This window comes from Perognathus longimembris, unplaced genomic scaffold (assembly GCF_023159225.1).
Source record: "Perognathus longimembris pacificus isolate PPM17 unplaced genomic scaffold, ASM2315922v1 HiC_scaffold_176, whole genome shotgun sequence".
Lineage (NCBI taxonomy): Eukaryota > Metazoa > Chordata > Mammalia > Rodentia > Heteromyidae > Perognathus > Perognathus longimembris.
The window spans coordinates 91,718-117,279 of NW_025956793.1; the positions used below are offsets into that span (position 1 = coordinate 91,718).

The following is a 25,562-nucleotide window of genomic DNA, read 5'->3' on the forward strand; positions in this document are numbered from 1 at the left end:
ATGCACGTTCTGCGCATCTGTTGCTGCACGCACCTCTTGTTTGAGCTTGCATCCTAGGCTTATGTTCCTGTTGGTGCTCATGAAACTCCAGTTGTGCATGCTCTTACTGGAGACCACATAGTGCTAATAAGTGTGAGCTTCCTGGTGTGTGAACCAGAAGTGCTCTTGTCCCTCCTGAAGTGCATGTACCTTCAAGAGCCCATGTGTCTGTAGGTGCCCAGGTGTCTGCTGATTCCCCCAGGACTCCTCTGGAACAAGCTCCTACATGCTTTCTTGTAAGGCACACCTGATGTGCATGTGCCTCCAGGTACACACAGGCCATTTGGTGCAGAAAGCTCTCCTGGTTCACATCAGTGTGTTGACTTACATGGACTATCTTTTATGGAGTTTCTACACTATTTTTGTGAGTGTAGGTGTTGGTACGTTGGTACTGGGGCTCTCTGGTTTATTTCTCATGCTGCAGCAGGGATTTACTGTGTCCTTGGTTCTAGTGTAGCATTTGTGCTGGCTCAGCATCAAGGTTATGGATGGTAACATGATCTGAAGCGAGATCATGGGTCTCAGCTCAGCACTGCCCTCTGTTTTTGGCACCTAAGTTCCAAGGAACTCTGGAATTTTACAAGTAAGCACATTAGGCCTCTACTCTGTAGAAGCCCTTAGAACTGAAGGCTCCCTCTACCCCAGCCATTGGTCATTGAAGAGAATTGTTAAAGAGCAAAACGATGTGACAATGACCTGTACTTTGTGCTTGGGCCTGAATCCCTGCAACTGCAGGCAGCACTGCAATGTGATCAAGAGCTCCACAGGGGCTCCTCTTCAGGCCTAACTTAGGAAGTGTGCCTCCTGGTGAACGTGTGCATCCTGCTGCTTGTTGGGTATGTTGGCTTGTGTGCCTACTCCTATGCCTGAGCTCAAGATGCACTTATGCCTGCTGGTTTACCTTGGTCCTTTTTATGCATGTGCCAGCTGATACAGGAATCTTAGTAAATCAAGTCCTATGTCTTGAAATCAGGGCAGGGACCTTAACTCAGGCCTTGGCTTGACTCTCAGCATGGGGCTTGAAATATGCACTGGACACTTGAACTCAGTACCCGGAACATGAACTCTGGGACGAGGGCCCTCAGCTCAGGCCTGAGTCTTGATCTCCAAGACTACGATTTGAACTCAGGCTCAAATTTAAGGCCCAGGCCATGAGTTCAAGGAACAGCCCCCAGTTCAAATCCAAGGCCTGGGTTTCAATTCCTATGGCTGAGTTCAGTTACCAGGTCCAGATTTGAAGTGTCTGGCTCGAGTTCATATCCCAGACCCCAAGGTTCCATCTTGGGTTCCAACTTGAAGTCCCATGATACCAGTTAAAGACTTAGGCCCCAATTCAAGGCCCTGGCTCCAAGTTCATGGCCCAGGCCCCTATTTCAATGCCAAGGCATGGAATTGAATTCCAGGCTCTAACTTCCAGTTCCAGGCTCTGAGTTGAAGTAAAGGCCCTAATTTCAAGGCCCAGCCCAGATATCAAAGTCTATGGGCCAATATCAAGGCCCAGAACTCGAGATGAAGTTTCAGGACCTGACTTTGAAGTCCAGTGACTGTCTCAAGGCTTAGGCCCTGATTTCAAGACCCAGGCACCCAATTCATGTCCTTGGACACCAGCTGGCATCCCAGGCCTGAATTTAAGGCTAAGGACAGAGTTCATGCTCCAGGGCCTCCAGTTCAAGTCCTAGGCATCAGGATAAGGCCCAGGCTGAGTTCAAATGGCAAGCCCTGTGTTCAAGGCCCAGACACCGAGTTCAAGTCCCAGGCCGTGAATACCCAGCCCAAGACAGAATTCAAGGCAAAGGACCGAGTTCATGCTCACAACCTGAGTGCAATTCCAGGACCTCCAGCTCAAATCCCAGGCCTCAGAGTAAGGTGCAAGCCTGACTTCAAATCCTAACCCTCAAATTGAGATCAAGGCCCAGACTCCAAGTTCAAGTCCCAGAGCCACAGTTCAAGTAGGAAAGAGTGGAGGACAGCTCAAGTTATAGTGTGTCAGCCTTGAATTTGAAAGATAAAGTAAGTACAGGCCTTGGATTTTGGAGAATTTGTTCTCTACAGTGTTGTAAATTATCAATAAGAACTTCAAAGCTGCCACTTTATTTTGCAATGTGTGAAATATTTCTGTGCTATAGAACAAGGGTGTAAATGTGTTCTGGCACCCAGGGAAGAGCTTCTCTTCCCTACCCCCATGTAGATGTTCAGAACCTCAGGTGGCATTTGGTTTACTATAGCTGTATGACCTCAAGCCTCTTATTTACTTTCTAAGAAAGGAGTAGGATTGGATTGGAAAATCAAGCAAAATGCAGTCAGCAAATTGGTTTTTCCTGCTCTTACGTTTGTTTCACTCTAAGAACTTTCAGTTTTAGGTAAACAAATTTATTCCACATTAAGAAATCAGTTTTCACTGGCTATATTACACAAAACAGATGCCTGTTAGTGTGTGGGTGATTGTAAAGCTCAGAGAGTAGAAAACACTGATAGGCTTCCTTCCTGGGAGTCTACTTGTCCTGCCCATTACATCTCCTCTGCATTGCAATTCTGAGTTGTCTGGAGTCTCCAGAGTATCAAGAGCACTTCCCCATGTCCCCAGTTCAAATGTCCAAGTCGGTTGCTACTTACACGAGCCCTCCAAATGCCACTCGCATTGCTCTCATTGTATTAGTAAAAAGAAGAAGATGTAGAGAGAACAATGACTCCAACAGAATAAAAACGTTATCTGCTTTGTTATCTTCATAAATCAGGTTTTCCTTTTGATTTTAAGAAATAGATGTGGGGCTGAAAAAGTGGCCTTCATGGTAGAGATCTTGCCTCACCTACATGAAGCCCTGGGATCGATTGCTCAGCACCACACATATAGAGAAGCTGTAAGTGGCGCTGTGTTTCACATGTTAGAGTGATATCCTTGAGGAAAAAGAAGCCAGCACTGCTCAGGCCCTGAGTTCAAGCCCTCGGGCAGTTGAAGAAAAAAATAAAAGGGAAATACATGTGGAAATTAAAATTGCTAGAATTTTCACTTATATTTCTCCTGTTACTTCATAGTTGTCAAAATTGAAATCTTGTCTTAGATTTCTCTTGTTTTCTTCCTGTTTCACATTTCATTGCTACAGCTCCAGGATGTTTTCTTTAAAACTAATGCATAGCACTATTGGCTTACAAATATCCAGTCTACCTGAATTGCTATCATCTGTTTGTCAAAAATGTATTCTTTACATTTGGACTCATGGCCTATTTCTTGAAGCCTAACCAGTCAGCAGACTGAGATCTGAAGACTGAGATTCACATCCAGTTAATGCAGAAAACTCCACGAGTGTCTTCTATCCAAATATCCAGCCAAACAGCCAGATGTGGAGAGTAGCTCAAATTGTAGACCATGAGTTAGTTTTGAGCCAAAATTGAAGGAAAGCACCTTGCATCTGGCTAATGACTGAAGACTAGAACTCATGGAAATCAGAGTCTGTACTTAAACTCAATGTTCAGGTCATCAAAATTCTGCTTCAGTTAATCTGTCTCTTTGTCAGCTTCCCACCTAATTGGGGTATTGATCCTGAGCCTCAAATTACTGCATATATTTCATTACACTTCTCTTGAAATAGTTCTATCACTTTGGGTTGCATTTGGAATAGATAAAAGCCCTATTATGAAATAGATGTGGGGCTGGAAAGGTGGCCTTCATGGTAGACATCTGGCCTTGCCTACACGTAAATATTGTAAATGTGTAAATATTGAATATTGATGATTGTTTTCTGGGGTTTTTTTTTTTTGTGTGTGTGTGTGTGTGTGTGTTTTGTTGTTGTTGTTGTTGTTGTTTTGCCAGTATTGGGCTTGGACTCAGGGCCTGAGCACTGTCCCTGGCTTCTTTTTGCTCAAGGCTAGCACTCTGCCACTTGAGCCATAGCGCCACTTCTGGCCATTTTCTGTATATGTGGTGCTGGGGAATTGATCCCAGGGCCTCATGTGTACGAGGCAAGCACTCTTGCCACTAGGCCATATCCCCAGCCCCTGTTTTCTGTTTTTGATAAACTGGCTCTCAACAAAGTATTTATCCACAATAATATTCTTTGTTCTGGAAACAATTTCATCAGGTAGCAGAAAAGCCCCAATTTTCTTTTGAATAGTGTTACAGGAAAATGTCCTTGCTCATCCTTTTCTTTTTGTATTTGTGTTTCACATACTAGAAGTAGAGATGCAGCTTAAGTGGTAGAGTGAAAAACCTAAAAAACAGTACCCAGGCCAAGTTCCAATACCAGTGCAAACACGCACACACAGACACACATATACATACACACACCCAAGTTCTCTTACATTATTTACACTTTATTATTTCATTGTTGTTATTTTTGCCAGCCCTGAGATTTGAAGTATGGGATAGGTGCTATTTCTGAGCCCCTTTTTGCTCAAGCATAAAACATGAATCTTAGTTAATGTATTCAATCCAATTGATTCCCTTTTATACGCTCTTAGCTCACTGCTTTTACCTCTTTTTCTAACCATTTTTGTCTGTGTGAATGCTTTTTGCCAGGAGACCTTATTTACTAAGTACATATATGTATGTATGTATGTGTATATATATATATGTATATATATATATATATATCCTCTTAAGACCATATATATGTATATATCCACTTAAGAATATTTCTTTTGTTTGGTTTTGCTTTCTTGCCAGTCCTGTGGCTTGAACTCAGGGCCTGAGCACTGTCCTTGGCTTCTTTTTTCCCAAGGCTAGCACTCTGCCACTTGAGCCACAGCAACACCTTGGCTTTTTTCTATATATGTGGTGCTGAGGAATCAAACCCAGGGCTTCATGAATACGAGACAAACACTTTACCACTAGGCCATATTGCCCGCCTAAAAATATTTCTTATGGATTCACTGCCTTACCATGAAACAGCCACAGGAGGGTTCCGGGAACCCAGGAAACCAGAAAATTCCACTGCTAGCAGCAGGCTGCAAAGGCATAAACTCTGAGATCTGCCCCAACACTGAAGGAGAGCATAAAGCAGTTACAGGTTCAGTGAGTATTGAAGTACCCAGATTTCGAGACCCCAAAGAAAACCACCAGAGTCCAGCGTCAAAGCCAAACCACAAGGGTCGTTTATTATGAGTTTGAACCCAGACCTCCGCGCACTTGTTGCCAGTGACATTAAGAGGCCCCAAGCACAATTTCAGCACAGCTTTTATAGACGGGTACAGGGTACTTGGGGAAGAGCCCCAGTTACAAGTACATGATTGGTTGACATTTGCCCTAGTTTACTGGTCGCCTCAGGATTGGCCTGAGTCTCCCCACCGAAGTATGGCACCAGATGGCCTTAACCTTGGGGTACAGATCCAGATAGGCCTCCAGGAGTGGTCATGTAGCCACATTCCTGGAGCCAGATGGTTCCTATCAGGGCTGGGGTCTGAGACCGGGCACTTAGTCATGTCCATGAATGGGCTCCAGGAGCGGATGATTAATCACGTCCCGGCACCAGATGGCCGTTATCTCCAGTGCTCAGATTTGGGTATGTACAGAGTTCACAGGGAGGTGTGTGGGGGGGGGCATGTGGTTACAGAGTAGATATAGGAAGACTGCTGGTATTTTTCCACTTCCCCATGGGTAAGCAAGCAAAGGTACAGAAACAAAATAGCTGTTAGCGGCATAATGGTCATAATTTTATTCTCTATGCTCATGCTCTTCAGTATCCCATCAGGAACCTTCCTGACTCGGGAAACAAGCAGAGGCCCAGAGGCTTACCCATTCCCCACCCCCTTCTGCCCAAGAAGGAACTTTATACCTGAAGGGAACAAAGCAGTCAGAGCCCTTCCCCCAGCCCCCACCCCTAACCCAAAGGCACCAGTCCCAAAAGTGGGAATCAGGCAACCTGGACGGCTGGCCCGGCTTCAGATGGGAAGTGCAGTGTACCAAACACACACACCGCAGTGTCCTGGGGACCAGGGCTCTTGCAAAAGCGCCTCCAAAGCAGGAAACACTGTTCGCTGAGCTAATGGGCTGGGATCCACTTGTGATCTTGCTGGCATTTAGGGCATGGACTGACCTGCTCACCCAGACTCCTTGAGAAAATACAAATGTGAAACACAGTCCCCTGGGCTATTGGTCCAGCCCCAGCAGTGATTTGTGGTGGTAAACCACATAGGGCCTGCACTGCTGTTAGATCCCTTCAGAAAGTTTATCCCAAGTGAGAAACACAGCCTCTTGGGCTACTCAATCGGCTCCAGCTCAGATTTCATTTGAAATGGTGCACCAGGCAGGGACTGCCTTGTTGTACCAGATCCCTTCAGGCAGTTTCCCACAGGAAGGAAGCACAGCCATCTCGGCTACTGGCCTGGTACCAGCAGTGTTCTGATCTTTCTCTCCACACACACAACTGAAACAGCCTAGTCTTCTCCATAAAGTTTTTCCCAAGTAGAAAACATAGGGCACTGGGCTACTGGTCTGGCTCCAGCAGTGGGCCGTGCCTGTGCACTCACGCAGACAGTACAACTAGCCCCACTTCACTGGACCCCTTCAGAAAGTCTCCCCCTTAAGCAGGATACACAGCCCTCTGGGAATGTACAGTGGCAATGAGCTGGCAAAGACCAAACACACACACAGACATCACCCAGCTAGGGGCTCCAACAAGTCAAAGGCCCAGTGCAAAACAGCCCAGAATACAATCAGAGCAGCGACCAGGCAGCCAAAACCAGGAAGAACTGGGGACATCGCCCCCAAGATGTGTAGAACCCACATATGTGTACATCACAATGGAAGAGTACAGGATTCATGAACAGCCAAATCACCACCACAATTCCAAACGCCAACAGCAATCCAGGAAAGAACTCCAGTGAAAGTGAAAAAGAGATGGGGGACAAAAGAACAATTAAAGACCTGATAACAGAATTGGCCAACAATTTCAAGAACAGAAACAAGAAATCCAAGAGAATATCAGGACTTCATAAAAGAAGTACAGACCAAAATAGACAAAACAATTCCCTCCTTACAAGGTGAAATCAACACTTTGAAAACCAAAACGGTTATCATGGAAATCTCCATTTCAACCATGCAGACCACAATGGAAGCCACGCGTAACAGAATGGCTGAGTTGGAAAATAAAACATCAGGAGACAAAGATAAAACAGAGAGGATGAAAAAGAAAGCAGTATAAATGGACAAATCAATCCAAATGTGCCAAAGGAAAGTCCAAGAAGTAACAGACCAAGCCAAGCAATGTATGTATAAGTACAATAGGTAAGAGGGAGGAATTCCAGAACAGAGGAATGCAGCACTTATTTAATAAAGTTGTAGCAGAAAACTTCCCAAACTGAAAAGAGAAAATCTCACTCACATAACAGAAGTACATAGAAACTGAAAAACCTCCAGACATGTCATAGTAAAAGCATTAGGCCTGAATAGCAAAGAGCTAACTAATTGTAAATGGGTCAAAGTCAGAGACAGAACTAGACTACAATGGAAAGAAGAACAGAATCACTGTGGACCTTTCCATACAACCATCAATGCAAGAAGAGCCTGGGCAGGACTTAACCAAGTCCTTAAAACAGTAACGGCCAACCCAGACTAATATACCCAGCGAAGCTAGAATTAACATCTCATGGAGAAACCAAAACTTTCCAAATGACAGAAAAATTAAGGGAATACATGAACAATGAGCCAGCACTATAAGAAACAAATATTAACAGGAGCACTAAAACTGGAAGAAAACAATCCAGAAGGGGTCACACCAGATAGATGTCACAATGGGATCAATTTAGTCAGCACAGGTAAAAGAAAGAAATGAAAGACAGGATAAGGACAGAAACACAGCACATCTCCCTAAAAAATCCAAAAGCATTAATGGACTCAATTCTCCACACAAAAGAAAAAGATCCTCAGTGTGTATCAGAAAATGGTACCAATCTCACTACTGTGTCCACGAGACCCATCTCATAGCAAAAGATAGAAACAAATTCCACGTAAAGTGATGAAAAAATATCTTCTATGCAAATGCACCCAGCAAAAAGGCATGTGTGGCCATTTTGAACTCTGACAAGCTAGACTTCTCAGTAAAAACAGTTCAAATAGACAAAGAAGGTCACTTCATATTAATACAAGGAAAAAACCCAAGGGGAAAGTGTCACAATCATCGTTTTCTACTCACCAAATAATGGAACACCTAACTATGCAAAACAAATACTCTCAGACCTACAAAGCAAGATAGACCCAAATACAACAGTAGTGGGAGACTTCAATATTTCACTCCCACCAAAAGACAGGTCAACCAAACAGAGGGTAAGAAAAGAAGTCCAGGACCTAAATGATACCAGAACCTGAACAGAAGTAACACACATGCACCCAACAACAACCCAGTACACATTCTTCTCAGCAGCCCCTGGAACATTCTCCAAAATAGAGTACCTCATAGTTCACACCAAGAACTTAAGCAAATATAAGAGGATTAACCTAATCCCTTGCATCCCATGTGATCACAGTGGAAACAAACTGGTGCTTAACCATAAAGCATACAGTAGAAATGACCAAATAGATGGAGGCTAAACAGCACACTACTGAACAACACCTGGATCATAGAACAAATTAAAGAAGAAATTATAGAGTTCCTACAATTCAACAAAAATGAAAATACATCACAAAGGAACAATCTGGGACACAACAAAACCAGTACACAGGGGAAAATTCATGGCCCTAAACTCACACATCAAGTAAACATAAGCAGCTCAAGTCAACAACCTCATGATGCAACTAAAACTTTTAGAGAAACAGGAAAAAATTTAACCTCCAGCTAAGAGATGGAGAGAGATAACAAAGATTAGAGGAGAAATCAATGAGATAGAAATGAAAAAGTCTATACATAAAATTAATGAAACAAAAAGCTTTTTGTTAATTGAGTGGCCTCTCACAAGATTAACCGAGAGAGAGAGAGAGAGAGAGAGAGAGACAGACAGACAGACAGACAGACAGACAGACAAAAGAAACTCCAAACAATAAGATTGTAGATGCCATGGTACAAAGCACAACAATGTCAAGGACATTAAAACCATCATCAAGAACTATTCTCAGAATCTATGCTCACTGAAGAAGGCAAACCTGGCAGAAATGGATGTATTTCTTGAGAAATACAAATTACCCAAACTTAACCAACACGATATAAATCAACTAAATAAGCCAATAATATACAAAGAGATAGAGGAACCAGTCAAAAGGCTTCCAATAAGGAAAAGCTCAGGCCCTGATGGGCTCAGCATGGAATTCTACAAGACGTTCAAAGAAGAATTAATATCCGTACTGCTCAAGCTCTTCTGTGAAATGGAAGCAGAGGAAGTTATCACAAACGCATTCTATGAAGCCAATGTCATACTCATCCCCAAACCAGGCAGGAGGTCAAGGCCCAGGATGTGAATTCAAGGCCCAGTTCAAGCCCAGGCCTCAAGTTCAAGTCCCAGGTCTTGAGTTCAATACACAGGACTGGGTTCAAGTCCCAGGTCAAGAATACAAATCTCTTGCCTATAGTTCATGTACCACACCCTGAGTCCTGGTCCTGGGACCTAAGTTGAAATCCCAGGAAATTAGTTAAAGGCTTTGCTCCCAATTCAAGACGTGAGCTCTGAGTTCATGGCCCAGGAGCTCAATTAAAGGGCCTGTCCCTGAATTGAAGTCCAGACTCTGAGTTCCAGTTCCAGGCTCCAAGTTGAATTCCAAGCCCCAATTTAAGGCCCAGTCCTGGTTTCAGGGTCCAAGGCCCAATCACTGAATTCAAGACCCTGGTCCTTAGTTCAAAGTCTAGTTACTGAATTCAAGGCCTGGGTCCTGATTAGGAGGCCCAGGCTGCAAATTCAAGTCACAGGCCTGGAGTTCAAATCTCCAGCCCAGAATTCTAGGATCAGGCTCTGAATCCCAGGGCCAGGCATGGAGCTCAGGGTCCAAAGACCCAAGGTCAAGTCCCAGGCCAGAAAGCAATTGTCTAGGCCTTGGCTCAAATTCCAATCCCTGTCTTCACTTCCCAGGCCCAGAGTTCAAATACCAGTCCTGCATTCAAGACCAAGTTCCAAGTTCATATCTCAGGCCCTGAGTTCAAGTCCGGGGGCTCAAGTTCCAGTTCCAGGCGTCAGAACAAAACCCAAGGCTGAGTTCCATTCCCCATGCCCAACTTAAAGCATTAAGGCCCAGGGCTGCAGTTCAATGCCTGGCCCAAAGTTCAAGTCCCAAGTCCTGATTTCATTTCTTGGGCCTGGAAATCAGGACAAAGGATTTTAGTTAAAGTCCAAGACCTTAAGTTCAAGTCCCAGGCCTTGATTTCAATTCTTTGGACTTGGGTTCAAGTCCCAGGCTGTGAATCCAAGTCCCAGGCCCCAATTCAAGTTCCAGGCTGTGAGGTCCAGGCTCTGGCCCTCAGAACAGGGCCCAGATATTGTTGTGCCAAGTCGCAAGACCACCCCCAAGAAGACCACCGAGATTCAGACACTCCGAAATGCAAAAGCAAGGCAAGGCTTTATTTAACGAGCTGCCAACTCGGGCCTCGTCCTACCCACCGACACAGCGGAGGTTAGGAGGAAGCCCCGAGCTGTGATTACACAGGGCTTATAAAGGCAAAGAACAAGGTTACAACAATCAGCTGTGCAAGCAAGATTAGAACACAGGTACAAATCTGATTGGCTCAGGGTTCGATTCTAAAATGGGGTTCACGTGGTGGGGCCTGACTTCTGGCACCTCAATATGTGGTTCAATTCCAGGCCCCAGGTCAAGTCCTCGGCCCCCAGTTCATGGCAAAGACCCTCAGTTCAGATGCCAAGCTGTGAGTTCATTGCCTAGGCCCCCAATTCAAGACCAGAACTTTGAGTTAAAGTCCCAGGCCCATAGTTTCAGTTCCCAGCCCTAGAGTTCCAGTTTCTGGAGTCAAGTACAGGACTTGGCCCCTGAGTTCAAGTCCAAAGCCTGCAGTTCAAGCCCCAGGCCCAAAATCAAGGCCCAGTCTGTAAGTTCACGTTCCAGACTCACTGCAAGTCCCCAGCCTCCATTAATGGCACAGGCCTAAGTTCAAATGCCAACTGTGAGATGTAGGCCTAGGTCCCAATTTCAAAGTCTGGACTTTGACTTACATTCCCAGGCCAAACAGTCCGGGATGAAGTCCCTGAGTTCATGGCGTGGACCCTGAGTTCAAGTTTCAAGCCCTGCCCTGCTCATGTCCCAGCCCCCCAGTTCAAATCCCAGAACTGAAAGAAAGGCTAAGGCCACAGTTCTTGTTCCACAGCCCATGTTCAAGTCCCAGGCCCCAAGTACAGGTCTCAGGTCTGAATTCCAGGCCAAGGCCTGACTTTATGTCCCAGGCCACAAGTCAAGTCCTGGGCCTCAAGTTCACGTGCCAGATCCTGAGCACGAGTCCCAGGGCCCCATTTCAAGGCCCAGCCTGGATCTCCTTGTCCAGGCTGAGGTTGAAAGTCCAGGCCCTGAAGTCACATACCAGGCCCTGAGTTCAAAGACCTGTCATGGATTTCAATTCCAGGCATTGACTTCAAGAACCAGCTCCAATTTCCAATATCAGGCCATGAGTTCATGACCCAGATGCCAATATCCAGGCCAAAGATTTGACTTCACTACCCAGGACCAACATTTGTGTCCCAGGCCATGAATTCAACTCACAGGACACATGATCCTGTACCAGGTCCGGAGTTCAAGTCCCAGGTCACAGTTCATGTCCCATTCCCTGATTTCAGGTCTCAGACTCAGATTTCAAGTCCCAGACCAGAGTCAAGACCCAAGTTCAAGTACCAGGATCTGAGTTCTAAGCCTAGGTTGGAGTTCAATCACAGCCAATGAACTCATAGCCTAACCAACGAATTCATTGCCTAGGCCTTGAATTCAAATCCAAGGGCCAGAGTTTAAATTCTAGTTCTCTAGATCAAGTCCCAGGCCCTAAATTTAAGGCCCAGGCTCCTAGTTCAAGTTTTAGTCCCGAGTTTATGTCCCTGGCACCAAGTCCCTGTCTATGGGTCTGAGTTCAATCGCAGGAATCCATTTCAAGACCTAGCCCTGATATCCCGATCCAGATCCTGATTTTCAGCCACATGCCATGACATCAATGTCCATGTTGGTCCATCCCTGAGCATCAAGACCCTAGCCCACAACCTGGACTTACAGCCACAATGCTCAGTCCATGTTCAACCTGGACTTCCACCTTCTGAGGTCGGTTCCCGGCTCACTGCTGCAGCCCCTGCCTCCGTCTCCCAGCCCAAGTTCAAATCCAACAAGCCCACCAAATCTACTCATGTGCCCTGTGCACCATCCCTGCCCTCTGTACAAGGCCCTGAGATGCTTGTTCTAAGATTTCTCTCCTCCTGCTAGCGTCTGGTTGAGGCTGGGAGGGGGTCTTTTAGAAGCCAGCGATGTAACCTACAAAGATAGGATTTGGGGTGTTGGTTCACTTACTTGGTTTCTTTTTGGAGATTGTCTGCCTGTGTGTTTGTATCATTGCAGAATTTTGGAACTAGCTGACTAGGAAATCTGGAAGACTACTTCCACCTTAAAACAGACTGCTTGAAATATACATATTAACTTTGAGACTTTGAGTCAGCTGTTTAGGGCCTTTTCCTGTAGAAGTCATCCTCAGTTTCTAAATACCCACCACCACCATGTTTTTGTTTCAAACATCAGCTCCAGCACTTTACAAACTCACTTTTTCTCCAGTGCCCTACCATTGAATCTTTTTGCATCCATACTAAAATAATCATTCTGCCAGCAGCCAATGACTGATGCCTGTAACCCTAGCTATGCAGGCTGAGATCTGATGATCATGGGTCAAACCAGTTCCAGCAAGAAAGTTGTGAGACTCTTAGCTCCAACTAATCAGGGGGAAAAAAGCCAGAAAAGGAGCTGTAGCTCACGTGGTAGAGTGCTAGCCTTGAGCACAAAAGCTCAGGGACAGCGTCCAGGCCCTGAGTTCAAGCCTAGGACTGGCATTAAAAAAAAGCCAGAAATAGAGCAGTTCAAGAGTGTTAGATTTGAGCAAGTTGAAAATGCCCAGAATTCAAGCCCCAGGACCAGCATGCATATTCATTTGTTATTTAGTGGACTTTGGCCCTGGTCTCTGTTAATTTATGCCTACCATGGATTTACCCCCCACCAGACACCAATGGCTGATGCCTGTAATCCTAGCTACTCAGGAAGCAGACTGCTGACAATGAAGGTTCAAAGACAGCCTGGAAAGGACAGTTTGTGAGAATCTTTTCACCAATGGTGGCCAAAAAGCTTGAAGTGGAGCTGTGACTCCAGTGGTAGAGTGCTAGCCTTGAGCACAAAAGCTCAGGGATAGTGCCCATGCCCTGAGCGCAGACCCTAGGACCAGCACAAACAAACCTAGTTCCCTTTGGGGACTCAAGCAAATTTTCTACTATGCACGTTTGTGTCTACAAAACAAACAACTTGATGCAGTGATCATAGATTTAAAAAAAAAATAGAGTTAGCTTATTAAAGAATTTATGTTTTTAGTAGTGGAGGTATTTTTGCTTATATTTTTTCTAAACCCTTCCGCACCCAGTATATTTTACAGTATCCTCTCCTGTACTGGAAAAGCTCTTAATTCTGTGTTTCGATATTTGTTTATTTATAAGATCCACATCTACTTAGTACATAGTTACTAGTGTATAGAAATAATTTTTTATGTTACTTTGGTCTCCAACAAAATTACTTAATTTTAAGACATATCTATGTATCTCTTCGTTGGTTGATAAGGACAAAAATATCTTGAAATAACAAGAATTTTGTCTGCTTTGATAAATGCCTTTGTAAGATACTTTTCCACTCTTATATGTTCTGTTGATGCTTCTAAGTTTTATCCTTAAATAAAATGGTACTGTCCCTGGTTGGCAGATAACCCATATCTCAACTAAGAAATTAGTTTCTCCTCCTCTTTGTAGTGGGTGGAAAAAAACACAGAAACTTACACTGGGTTTCTGTTTTGCTTTTGGATGACTATATATGTTGTGAGGTTATTTGGCATGTTGAATATAATGGTTGAATTTAATAAATTGTGTGTATACATACAAAAGTTGGCATGAAATCTTAAGCCACACAGGACACACAGGAAAAACAGCAACAGAACAGAGGAGAACAGTTTGAAATATTAGGAACCTTTCTAAGCACTTGAGGAGGAGGAAGAAAAAGTTCTAAATATGAAAGGCCTTCATGTTAAGCTTTTGAGAATTTTTTGGGATGTGTGGGTTTCTATTTTGTGCTGTTTTCTCAAACTAATTCATGTGGCAATCTGCACTGATAGAGTTTGTAACAACCAAGTATCATTGTGCTGCTGCTATAGCACATTATTTTCCAAGTTGTAATTCCACCGTGGGTGACTGTGGTTTTCTTTACTGTTTGAGACGAGCTTGTTTGTCTTAGTTCAAGTGGTTGCTCCTAATACATTGTTTTCCATTGTTTTTCCAGATTTGACTTACATTTATATAAGTAAGTCAATTATTATTAATAAAGCTGAAGTTTTATACGCTGTTTCTGTCCAACATCTAGTAGTTATTATTTAAATTTACCAAAACATTTTACCAACTTCTGGGCTCATTTTCTGTTCATTCCTCTCTGTTCTGTTCTCATAGTATAGTTTTACATTTAAACTATTCTCATCTCTTTCTCTTCCCTTCCTTCTACCTTCCTTTTTTTCTTTCAACAAAGTCTTGCTATGTCGCCCTGAGTGGCCTTAAATTTGGAATTCCTATGCTTCAGAGCCTCCAAATGCTGGAATTACAGACATGCATTACCTTATTCATTCCATCCTACACATTTTAAGGATTCTTCCCTACAAGACTTATATGCTAAATCTTAGTTTTTGTATATCTGCATTCTTTCAATTATATCTGCAAAGGTATATTTTAACTGAGTTTTTAAAAGAAAAATCCAACGTACTTTACAATTTTATAGGCCTTGCTAGGGTATTGGTCATGAAATTTATTGATGCAGTTAAGAAATCTCTGTGGAGTTATTTATATGGAATCTGGCCACTCACTTTCCTATTTTCTTGAGTTGAATCCCTTGTTTATTCAAACTTTAAAGCCCAAGTTGTACGATCAGTTTTGTTTGTTCCATGTCCTTGATGGAATCAAGTTCTTAACCAAATCAGCATTCAGGTGGACAAGCTTTCCTGAGGGTTATCAAAAAGACCAGATCAGGGGCTGGGGATATAGCCTAGTGGCAAGAGTGCCTGCCTCGGATACACAAGGCGCTAGATTCGATTCCCCAGCACCACATATACAGAAAACAGCCAGAAGGGGCGCTGTGGCTCAAGTGGCAGAGTGCTAGCCTTGAGCGGGAAGAAGCCAGGGACAGTGCTCAGGTCCTGAGTCCAAGGCCCAGGACTGGCCAAAAAAAAAAAAAAAAAAAAGACCAACTATGAAAAAGCTGGAAGTGGAACTGCACCTTAAGTGATGGAGTGCCAGTCTTGAGTGGAAAAACTAAGGGACAGAGCCTAGACTGCAAGTTCAAGCTTCAGTACCAAGTGAAGGGGTCAGTTTAAGAGCCCGGGTGACTCCATTTTGACCCCAACTTAGACTGAACTCATAGTGACCCTGGCTGATGTAGTTTTGCGGGAATTTAGCACAAACCAGAAAGGCAGGCATGCGGAACTGCCCAAAAAGGAGTGACAATCATTTCCCCACACCTGGGTTGGATCCCTGCAGCAGAGTCACAATAGGTGATTTTTAAAAAAATAAATAAGGATCAACTGGGTAACACTAACAGTCATGGTGAAATTCTCCTAGTAGGATCCAATTGTGATTAACAGGCAGGCATAGCCCTGTGGTTTGTGGTTTTTCCTTTGCAAATCAGCCTGTAAGATCAAGTCTGGGTGCTCCTGTTTAGGAGTAGCCCAGCTGTCAGTTCTTTCTTGATGCTTGGCACAAAATAAAGCTTTACTTAATTTTTGCATTTTATCAGACTCGTGCCTCTGTTCACGGACTTAACACCAAGCACAGAAAAAAAAAAGCAAATTAACGAATTAACTAATTAAATAATTCATTTCCTCAGTAGAGGACTGGAGGCATGCTTCAAGTGATAGAGCAACAATCATGAGTAAGAAAGAACAGGGGTGGAATCAAGCTTTTGTACAAGCAAGGGGGGGGAAGTATAAAGTAATAGAGAGTGGACCTATGTAAGTTAATAGGTGAACCTGTATATAACATCCTGCTTATATTGTTTATAATTTTGTATTACAGGTTTCTAAAGTGCAGTTTCTCAACCCCCAAATGCCCACCCCCCCAAAAAAAATAACTGGGATAAAGAAATGTGTCCTTTCTGTTTCTTTCTACAGGTCCATGGATATAGGGGTATACATGCATGCACAATATGAATGTGCATTTGTATATAGTCTGCTATGTGAAATGCGCTGGCCTGGGTGTGCTGGGGGTAATCTGGATCGACTACCCCAGTGAAATTCCAAACTGATTCTCCACATCCTACCCGTCTTCCCTGGGCAACGTCTAAAGGCAGCACCTTGGCTGTGCTGTCAGGACAGTCTCCAGCTTGACAATTGCCCTCAGATGGGGGTGGTGGTGGGAGAATCCCAGCAAGTGCCGGACCTTGGAAACTACCAGGGCACCCTGAGGATCCCTGGGACCGCGGGGTAGAAGTCCCAGCCCCCTTCCCAACCCATGTCCCCAGCCCAAGTGGATCATTTATTGAAGACTAATTCATCTCAAGTCACCCTGCCTCCCAAAATGGCAAATTAGGCCTGTCCTGATGAATTTAACTCTGCCCGTACATGAGGAAATTCAGATTGGATTCAGGCCAATGAGGAGGAAGAAGAAGAATTTTGTCTCCATGTTTTTCCAACAGTGGAATGTGTATAATATAAAATATCTTCTACAGATGCTGATTCTTAAAATTGGAACAACTGGTTTCCTGCAGTGGTGGCTCTCTACGCAAAGGAAATGGTAAAGTGGTAATGGACTGCATGTTCTTTCAAAGAGGAGTTGTCAGCCCTATTTGAGAACGGCAAAGACATTTTGGAAGATAAATGGAAATATCGAGTTCAAACCCACATGTACAAAAGGAAAAAGAAAAGAGCTTACGAAGGTATGAGTGAGAGTATTACTCCCAGTTGTAATGGGAATAATGACCAATAATTGAACATTACACAGAGTGCAAGGTATTTAATACTTGATATAACAACCTATGGGACATTGCTTATAGTAAAGAGTTGTGAATTTCTCTAGTGAACACTATTCTACATTAATTTTGTAAAGAAAGCTTGCACTGAAAAGTGAAGGTGAAAGTGTGACAAGTTAGTGTAACAAATTGATTTGGACAAAGAAATTGGGCATTACTAAAGACTGGGAATAGACAAAATGTTCAAGGAGACAAGCTATGGTAGAGCTAAAGAAAGTACCCAAGAGAAGGTGAGGAAACCTACATAATAGAAAGAAACAATGTCTGTGTGCAACAACAGGTACATATTACCTCAACTTTTAACCTGTTTGTGTCCATTTGCCGAGGATCTGCGTCAGGAAAATGTCATGTAATTGAGAAAACATTAAAGAAGATAGTGTGCATTTGTGTTCCTAGAGTTTATTTTCATTTATTCCCTTTTTGCTATTCCTAATGCAGATATTCCTTGACACAACTTATGCTGTTTCCTATTTCCCACTTTTTCTCTTTCCTTTCTTCAGTTTTTGTTTTGATCGTACTAACAGCATGTCCTCTGTATAAAACTCATTCTGTCCTTGCTCTAGAAGGGAGGTGATGGTTGAGGACCATATTTCAAAACATAAGAAGTACCACAGTTATTTTCAAAAAAGTAAAACACACTTTACCTTTGAGTTTTTTTCTTAAATAATGAAAAAGAAACCATAGCTGTTAGCATGCCACTTTAATGCTTACATAACCCAGTTACGGTTTGTTTTTAAGTATTTGACAACACATTTTAATCTGTTTCCTGCCAAGTATAGCATCTCTTTGGTTGATTAATTATTATTTGCGTGATGCTGGTTAGATGATATGATTTGATGAGTTGAGTTTGAAAATGCTTCAGCAGATGTGTTCAGAATTGTGGAAATGGAGAGCGGTTGGTGGTGTGCTGACCATAGCAGGTTTGAAACCAGAGTGTCCTTAGCTAATAAATGAGGATATCCACTTGGAATAGCAGAAGGCGCCATCACCAATCCAAAATTACCATTTTGAAAGGGAGGGATGATCCGGTATTGACAAGTAGACATTGTGACACAATTCACAATTTGGCCCTTAGCCTGAGTGTAGCTGTTGTTTGAGAGCCTATGAACAGAAGTTAGGTGATTTAGAATGGCATGTTGTTGTGTTATAATATGTGCTGGTGGACCGACTAGAGATGATGTAAGAGGAAAGACATTTCTGACGAGGTCAGTTGAACTTGGGACCATGTGCCTGCTAGAAGGCTGGGACGTTGGAGATACCTTTAAGTTTCCTGAAGTTGAAAGGAAACATTCTACACCGTTCTCAGCCAATAAGTCAGAATTAGAATTGTTCGCTTTGTTCTCTGCTCCAGGGTGCTGTTGGTTGTCCACCTGTGGAACCAACGAAGCAGCTGCTGGAGAAACATTTTTAATCCTTAATCTTCTTTTCATTCTTCGTAACAGTTGGGGACATCCTTGCTTAAAGTTCGGGTTATGGTAGCACAGCAACTGAAACACAAAAGCGGAACATCACTTGGATACCTATTAATAAGAAGTTCAGTGTCACTCTTAGCTGACAAAAATCACAGAATAAAAGTTAATGACGGGGCTGGGAATGTGACAGCAGTACAGTGCTTGCCTCCCATACATGAAGCACTGGGCTCCATTCCCCAAAACCACATGTGAAGGATACAAAGCGAGAAGTGGCTCTGTGGCTCAAATGGTAGAGTGCTTGCCTGAGCACAAAGCAGCCAGGGGCACTGCTCAGTCCTGTGTTCATGACCAAGGAGAGCGAAAAAAAAAAGCTAATTACATTGGTAAAGAAGTTAAGCAATGCATCTATACTTTAATTACTTAAAATGTACTTAGTAAGAAACAAGCATGTATATATCATTGTCCTCAAGTGAAAACATGCTGTATCTATATAGTGACAATGAACATCTTAACTGCCTTTATTCAGAACTCACTAGGAAGATTCAAAGTTGCTTGCAAATTTTCTTTAAATTCAAAATGGTGAAGACACAATCTGTCCTCAACTGACTGAAATGAAAATTTCTTTTAGAGTTTCAAGTCATTTTTAATACAGTTTTACTCTCTTGTAATGACATGTGCAACAGGGGTACAAACATAGCCATCTGTGAGCGCCTACGTGATGAAATGTAAGTACTTACCTTGGCTAAAGCATAGACTTCCTTCTCTTCGGCAAGAAACTCAACCAGAGAAGCAGACCGTTCAAGTCGGTGCTGAATTTTGCGGAACCCATAAAGATTCAGTTGACGAACTAGACTTTTCATACTGTTAGTTTCAAATATTTTGAAAGGATACTTTCTTCCCAAAATTTCTTCCTTAAATTGATCTTCATTAATCACAACAGAAGTTCCATCCTCACTCCACCAAATTGACTTGAATTTGTCACTTTCTACAATTTTCCAAAGTTTTCTGGGAAAAGTCAGGGAAACACAATCATTGTCTTCCTCTGGTGCAGAGACTCTATATGTGGAATGTGGTCCTTTGAACCAAGATGTCTGAGGCAAAACTCCTAGAGCAATTTTCCGAGCCTTAGACCTTGATTCAGCTTCCTCTGTGAGTGGACCATCACTCAATAAAGGGATAGTGGAGGCCTCTGAACCTGGGGAGACATATTTGGAAGTATCTGGCCTATCCGAAAATAAATCCTCCATCTCAAATGCTTTCTTCCTCAGCTCCTCATCCTATGTGCAGCTTAAGTAGACCTGCCCAGATAAACAAGCCTAGACCATAATAAGCCTTCTATGATATCACAGGGTGTCTTTGGTCTCCTAGCAGCAGTTATGGTAAGTCAGTCTGAAACTGTCCTTACTCCTCTGGTGCAAATCCAGGTATACTAAATTGGAGATGGATCACTTAAGTACCATGAAACACACACACGCGCACACACACACACACACACACACACACACTTTGCTTAATGGAAGGTGTAATTACAATGGTTTTGGTTTGGTTTTCTTATTCAATGTTATTGGTTCCACTGCAATTTCCCGACTCAAGAGAAGAGACACGCTACTTCAAACTTCTAGGCGCAGTTTCCAACACTATTATCTATCAGGATTGTAGAGAAAAGCCCCTACCTGACTAGGTGGGACTGACTTGTTAAGAATGGTAAAGCTACTTTCCTTTAATCCCTGAGTTTATGGCCCAGACTGCAAGTCCAAGGCCCAGATTATGCGTCTAGGTCTCAATACCCTTGTTCAAGTACCAGGACACCAGTTTAAGTACCAGGACACCAGTTTAAGTCCCAGGACTGAATTCATGGTAAAGGTAGGAGTTCAAGTCCCAGCCCCCAAGTTTCAAGCCCAGGCCCGAGTTCAAGCTACAGTCGTTGAGTCCAAGACAGAGACCCTGAGTTCTAGTGCATGGCCTGATTTCAAGGCCCATTTGTGAAGTCCCAGACACATATATTGAGATAAAGTCTCAGGTGATGAATTCCAGACATAAGAGCTGCATTCCATCCCCAAGCCTGACATTGGATCCAGGTCACTGAGTTCCAGTTATAGTGCTTTAGGTTCTGGGCCTGGAGTTCACGACTCAAGCCCCTATTTCAACTCCCAGAGCATGAGATCAAGTTCAGGCCTTCAGTTCAAATCCCAGGCCCTCTGTTCATGAACCAGGCTCTGAGTCCAAATCCCAGGCAATGAGGGCAAATCCCAGGACTCCAAGTTCTAGTTCCAGGGCCTGAATACAAGGCCTATGTGTTGAGTTGTTGAGTTCAAGGCCTTGGCCCCAACTTGGAGGCCTGGACTTCGAGTTCAAGGGAATCACCCCCATTTCAGACCAAGTCTCGAGTTCAAGTACCAAGCCCCCAATTTCACCCCAGGCACCAAAGGTCTAGTTCCAGGACTGAGTTTAAGACCTGGACACTGAATTCAAGTCCAATCTCAGAGTTCTAGTGCCAGGCCTGAGGTAAAGCCCTGGTTGTGAATTCAAGATATCGGCCCAGTTTGACATCTACTCTCGGGAACCAAGTTGAAATCCCAGGAAGTGAGTTACAGGTTCAGGCCCCAATTTAAGGCCCTGGCTTCAAGTTCATGGCCAGGCCTACAATTGAAGGCCCAGACCTTGAGTTCTACTCTCAAGGCCTGAGCTCCAGTCGAAAGACCTGAAATCAGTTCAGGCCATAATTTCCATTTCCAGGACCTGAATTCAATTCAGGGCCCAGGATCCAAGTTCAATTCCCGGCCCAGGATCCAAGTTCAATTCCCAGGACCTAATTATATGGCCCAGCTCCAATATCAAGGACCTGGTACCAAAAGCAACTCCAAAACTTGAAGTTCAAATCTCAAGAACAAGTTCAATTACCCAAGTTGGCGTTCACATCCCAATCCCTGAGATCAAGGATCAAGCTTGCATTTCAAGTCCCATGCCACGATTTCAATGCTTGGCCACCATGTTCAGATTGCAGGCCCAGAGTTCATGGCCTAGGCTGTCATTTGAACTCAAGTTTACGTCATGGGCCTGAAACAAGGCAAAGGCCCAAGCTCAAGTTCCAAGACCCATGAGCAAGTCCCAGGTCCCGAGTTCACATCCCACCCATGAAGTCAAGGCCAAGGTCATATCCCAGGCCTTGAGCTCAAGTCCTGGGGCTTGAGGTCAACTTACAGAACTGAGAGAATGGCCTAGACCTGAATTCTAGCCCTCACCCCCCACCCACTAATGCCCAGGTCCCTAGTTTAAAGCCCAGGACTCTGGTTCAATTCCTGGCCCAGAATTCAAGTCCCAAGTCCTGATTCCAATTCTCAGGCCTCGGGTACAATACCCAGAACTTGATTTCAATGCCAAGGCCTTCAGTTCAAGTCCCAGGCCTTGACTTCAATTCCAATGACTTGAGTTCGAGTCTCAGAACCCGAGTTCAAGACCTAGGCCTTGAGTTGAAGTCCCAGGCCTCAATTGCAAGTCCCAGAACTTGAAGTCAAGGATCAAGCTGTCATTTCAAGTCCTAGACCTTGAGTAGAAGGTCCAGGCTAGGAGATCAAGTCACAGGCCTGAATTGAAGGCTATGGCCCAAGTTCATATCCCAGGCACCAAGTTCTAGTCCCAGGCCTGGGAGTAAGGCCCAGGCCTGACTTAAACTCTCAACTGCATGGCAAGACACAGAATTCTGAGTTCAGGTCTCAGGCTCTGAGTCAAGCCCAAGCCCTTAGTACAAGATGCAGGCCACAAGTCAAGACCTAAGCATTGAATTCAAGGCCCAGGCTCCTAGGTCAATCCTAAGACCCGTGTTCAAGTGCCAGGCCCCGCGTTCAAGGCCCAGTCCCCAAGTTCAATCTGAGTCATGCATTTCATTCTCAGGCCAAGAGTTGAACGCCTAGGCAAAGAATTCAATACCAGGCTGCGAGTTTGAGGCCCAGGCCTCAAGTTCAAGGCCTAGGACTCAAATTCAAATTGCAGGCCATGAGTACAAGACATGGGCACTGAGATCATGGCCCAAGGTCAAGCTGAAATGTCACAGGCAGCTAGATCAAGGCCCTGGTCTAGATCAAGTCCCATGCCTCTAGTTCAAGACCCAGGTCCTGAGTTCAAATTCCAGGTTGTCATATCCAGACACAGGCAGCGGATACAAGGGCCAGGTCCATGGTTTAAGCCCCAGACCTCAGTTCAAGGACCAGGCCCCCAGTTCATGGCACATGCCCTGAGTTCAAATCCCAAGCTGTGAGTGAGGTCAAGGCCTAGGCCCTTATTCAAGGCCTGGACTTTGAGTTTAATCCCCAGGCCCCAGAGTTCCAGTTGCATGCCCCGTGTTCAAATCGCAGACATTGAGTTCCAATCCTAGACTCCGAGTTCAAGTCTAGGCCTGAAAGCAAGTCCCAGGTCTGCTCCAGTTGCAAACCTCGTGTTCACGTCCTAGGCACTTTTCAAAGTTAAGTTCATAATTCTTCTCTCTGGCCATGAGTTCAATCCTGGACCTCGAGTTCATGTCCCAGGCTTGAGAGTAATTCCCCGGTCTCATTTCAAGTCCCAGGCACCGAGTAAAAAGTCTATGTACCACATTCAAATCCCAGGCCCTGAGTTCCATGCCCAGTCCCGAGTTCTAGGACTGGGTCCCAGGACCTAGGCCCTGTTTTCAAGGCACAGTCTCCAAGTTCAAGACCACGGACTCAAGTTTAAATCCCAGGCCAAGTGTTGAAGACCTGGGATATGAGTTCAATTCCAGGGTGAGAGTTCAAGACCCAGGATAGTATTCAAATCCTATGCACTGAGTTCAAGTACTACCCTCTAATTTCTAGGCCTAGGTTCAGAATTCAAGGCACAGGCACTGAGGTGAGGGCCTATGCCTCAAATTCAAATCCAAGGGCTAGAGTTCCAGTTTCAGGACTCTAGTTCAACTCCCAGGGATGGAGTGTGAAGTCCAGGCCTCAATTCAAGGCCATGGCCTGAGTTCATGTCCCAGCCCAGAGTTTAAGTCTTGGGCCTCAGTTCTCATCTCAGGCCTGAGAGGAAGCCCAGGCCTGAGTTCAAGTCCCAAGCTCCAAGTTTATGCTCCAGGTCCCAAGTTCAAGGCCCAAGCCTCAAGATCAGTCCATGGCAATGATTTTAATTCCTAAGTCCCGACTTCAAGGCTCTGTCCTTGAGTTGAGGACCCAGGGCTTGACTCAAGAACCCAGACATAAGAGCATTTCCCAGGACCCAAGTTCAGGTGCCAGGCCTCAATTCTGAGTCCCAGGACATGAGTAGAAGGCACAGGTCGCAATTTTAAGTTGAAGGACCAGAACTCAGGACAAGTCTCACACCTGAATTCAGGTGTGAATTCAAATTCAACACCAAGGCTCCAGTTTAAGCCACAGTCTTGAATTCTAGCCTCAGGCTCCGAGTTTTGTTCCAGGTCCCAAACTCCAGTTCTAGACCCTGGGTTCAAGGCCCAGGCTCTAAGGTTAAGTCCCAGGCCACAATTTCAAGGCCTAACCCTGATATTAAGGTCCAGGCCCCAATTTCAAGGTCCACACCCTGACTTGAAAGCTAAGGCCCTGAGTTCAATGTCCAGGCATTGAGTTCAAGGATTTAGGCCTGATTTCAAGATCCGGGCCACAATTCCTGTCCCTGGTCTTCGGTTCTAGTCCCAAACCCCAAGTTGTAGGCTCGGGCCCCGTATTCAAGTCCAAGGCCTCAAGTTCATGTCCCAACTTCAAGTTCAACACCCAGAACCCCTGTTCTAGTTCCATGTTTTGCATTCAAATATCAAGCCCCGTGTTCAATGCTCAGGCCATCAGTTCAGTTCAAGTCCCAGGCACCAATTTCAAGACCCAGTCATGTATAAGGCCCTTAGTTCAATGCCCTATCACTGAGTTCAAGTCCCTGTCCTTGATTTCAAGTCCCAAGCATCAGGTTCAAGGACCAGGTCCAAGTTCCAGTATTAGGCATGAATTCAAGGCCCAAATACCAAATTCAAAGCCAAGACCTCGAGCTCAATTCCAAGACCCCAGTTCATGATACAGTCCCTGAGTTTAACTAACAGGCCACACATTCCAGTGCCAGATCCCAAGTTCAAGGCCTACGCAACAGTTCAAGTCCCAAGCCAGAGTTGATGTCCCAGACCCTAAATTTAAGTCCCAGGTCCTGATTTCAAGCTCAGGAGCTGAGTTCCAGTCCCAGGCACTAAATTCATGGCCCAGGCCCTGGGACAAGACACGCAGTACAAGCTCAAGGCTCAAGCAATGAGTTCAATTTCTAGTCCTGGTGTTAAAGTCCCAGTCCCTGAATTGAAATTCCATGCTGAAAGATAAAGACTCAGGCCCAAGCTCAGAGCCCAAGCCCAGAGTTCAAGTTCCAGATACTGATGTCAAATATGAGGTGCCTAGTTCAAGTCTCAGGCTGAATAAAAGCCCAGATTTGAGTTCAAGTCCCTGAACTCAGTTCAAGGCATAAGACTTACGTTCAAGTCCCATGTCCTGAATTCAAGTCCCAGGCTTCCAGTTCAAGGACCAGTTCCTGAGTTCAAGTCCAAGATCCAAGTTTCAAGGGCCAGCCCTGACAACAAGTGCAGGCCTCGATGTCCAGTCCTAGGCCGCAAGTTCATGGCTTAGGCCCTTTGTTCAAAGTCCAGGCACAGAATCTAAGGCCCAGGTGCCAAGCTCAAGGCCCCAGTTACAAGTCCCAGTTCCCTGGCATGAGTTCAAGTTCCAGGCCAGAGATCAAGGCCCAAACCCTAAGTCCAAGAACTAGGCTGCAAGTTCAAGTCCCAGGCATTGAACTCAAGTTCCAGGCACAGAGTTCAAGTTCCCAACCTCCAGTTCAAGTCTGAGGCCATAGTTCAAGTCCCAGACCCTGAGTGCAAGGTTCAAGTCCTGACTTCCAGACCATGAGTTCAGTCCCAGGCTCGAATTCAAGTCCTAGGTGCTGAGTTCAGAATCCATGCGCTGTGCACAACTCCC

At 44.6% G+C, this 25,562-nt stretch overlaps 1 protein-coding gene across 1 annotated transcript; it reads right to left on the reverse strand.

Annotated features, from left to right (window-relative positions):
- Positions 1 to 17,245: 17,245 nt before the first annotated feature.
- LOC125344640 (heat shock transcription factor, Y-linked-like) lies at positions 17,246 to 19,841 on the reverse strand. The gene is made up of 3 exons (XM_048337072.1): positions 19,332 to 19,841; positions 18,442 to 18,669; positions 17,246 to 17,269 (listed from the first exon to the last, which is right to left on the reverse strand). The coding sequence occupies exons 1-3, from the start codon at positions 19,839 to 19,841 to the stop codon at positions 17,246 to 17,248; spliced, it is 762 nt and encodes a 253-aa protein (XP_048193029.1).
- Positions 19,842 to 25,562: the final 5,721 nt, after the last annotated feature.